Raw genomic sequence first — 1,349 nt, forward strand, 5'->3', positions numbered from 1 at the left:
ATGATTATTTTCATTTGTTAACTGATTAACACTAAATGAATGAAATCACAGTGAAAGTATTAGCTTTAGGTAAAGATAATGATCCATTAATTATTCCTGCTGACTGAACTTTTCCTTTAATCAATCCTCCTCCATCCCAGAGGGATTAAATCCCTGTAATGATGTAATGAGAGGCTTAGAAATGCAGGATAAATGTCCAGTAATCCAGATGTTTGCTCGACGTCTCGGCTGGTCGCACCTCAGCCATCAGTGTTTCCTGTTCTGCTCTTTGGTCGCTCCTTTAAATACTTCATGAGATGTCGGGAATGGGTTTAAGCCGGGCCGATTTTTCAGGCCGATTCTCCAGATGCGCGAGAATTTTTCGATCAATCCGACTTTCAGCCTGATGGTGATCCCCTGGTAACGAGGGGCGATCTCTAACAACCACCTCCCATCAGGAATCCTAAGGTTGCGTCAGAGCGTTGGGCCGCACAGTGTAAGAACATGCATAGCGAGCTGTAAACGTTTAAACCCTGAGGTTTAATCGTACAGTTTGAGTTGTAGCTCCGTTCAATGAGATTGTGGCTCAGAGTTTTCCCGGCTTCAGGTTACGATTCCAGAACCGGATCCGTTTAGAAAAGCCTCTGAAACACTAAAACCTGCAGGTTGAAATGATCTGTTCTCCTTCATAGAAAGTTGTTTTGCCTGTTGGCGTTAGATAGATGTATATAATCTAGAACCAGCCCAGATGTGTTCTCCCAGTTGTTCGTTCCGCCTCAGAAACGGGGCGGTCCACATGTTGAATGAGATGCAGGGAAACTGCCAGGTCCAGTTGATCACCGGTTCTGTTGGTGGTTCTGAAAGGACAGCGTCCTCTGTGCCGTCTCTCCGCAGTGAGTGTGACTGGATCATGGAGCGCCGTCTGGAGGAGATGGAGCGGAGGCTGAAGGAGCACATGGACCGTCGGCTGGACGCTCTGGAGCAGAAGCTGGAGAAGGTTCTGCTGATGGCTCTGAACCACGGCGCTGGGGGCGGATCGCCCACTCCATTGGAGCACGGCGGCCCAGCGGCGCCAGCACAGCGAGCCGGGACCATCTGACTCCCTGCAGGCCGCCTGGAGGCTCCAGATGTGACCCGGATGGAAGCAGCAGACTAACAGCAGCAGCTCAGCGTCCATCCTGGCTCTGACTGATGATCCAGCAGAGGGAGGCGGGATCAGTGATGGAAGAGCTCAAAGCAAACCGTTAAACAGCCTAACAGAGAAAGCTCCTGTGCTGCTCTCTAACATTCAGATTAATATAATCCAGATTATCAGCATCTTAACTCAAAGTTGTTCAGACCTCTGAGCGTCGCTGTTCTGTTCATCTGGA

The 1,349-nt window shown here is 49.6% G+C and overlaps 1 protein-coding gene across 1 annotated transcript in view; it reads left to right on the plus strand.

The window, feature by feature from the left end:
* LOC107094964 (chromosome unknown open reading frame, human C10orf88) overlaps positions 1-1,343 on the plus strand; it is a 7,094-nt gene extending 5,751 nt beyond the window's left edge. The window contains exon 10 of the mRNA XM_015390899.1: positions 874-1,343. Coding sequence (XP_015246385.1) covers positions 874-1,078 — 205 coding nt within the window. The 3' untranslated portion in view covers positions 1,079-1,343. The remainder of the gene's footprint in view (positions 1-873) is intronic.
* Positions 1,344-1,349: the final 6 nt, after the last annotated feature.

The sequence above is a fragment of the Cyprinodon variegatus genome, unplaced genomic scaffold, assembly GCF_000732505.1.
Source record: "Cyprinodon variegatus isolate N-32 unplaced genomic scaffold, C_variegatus-1.0 Scaffold517, whole genome shotgun sequence".
In the NCBI taxonomy this organism is placed as follows: domain Eukaryota; kingdom Metazoa; phylum Chordata; class Actinopteri; order Cyprinodontiformes; family Cyprinodontidae; genus Cyprinodon; species Cyprinodon variegatus.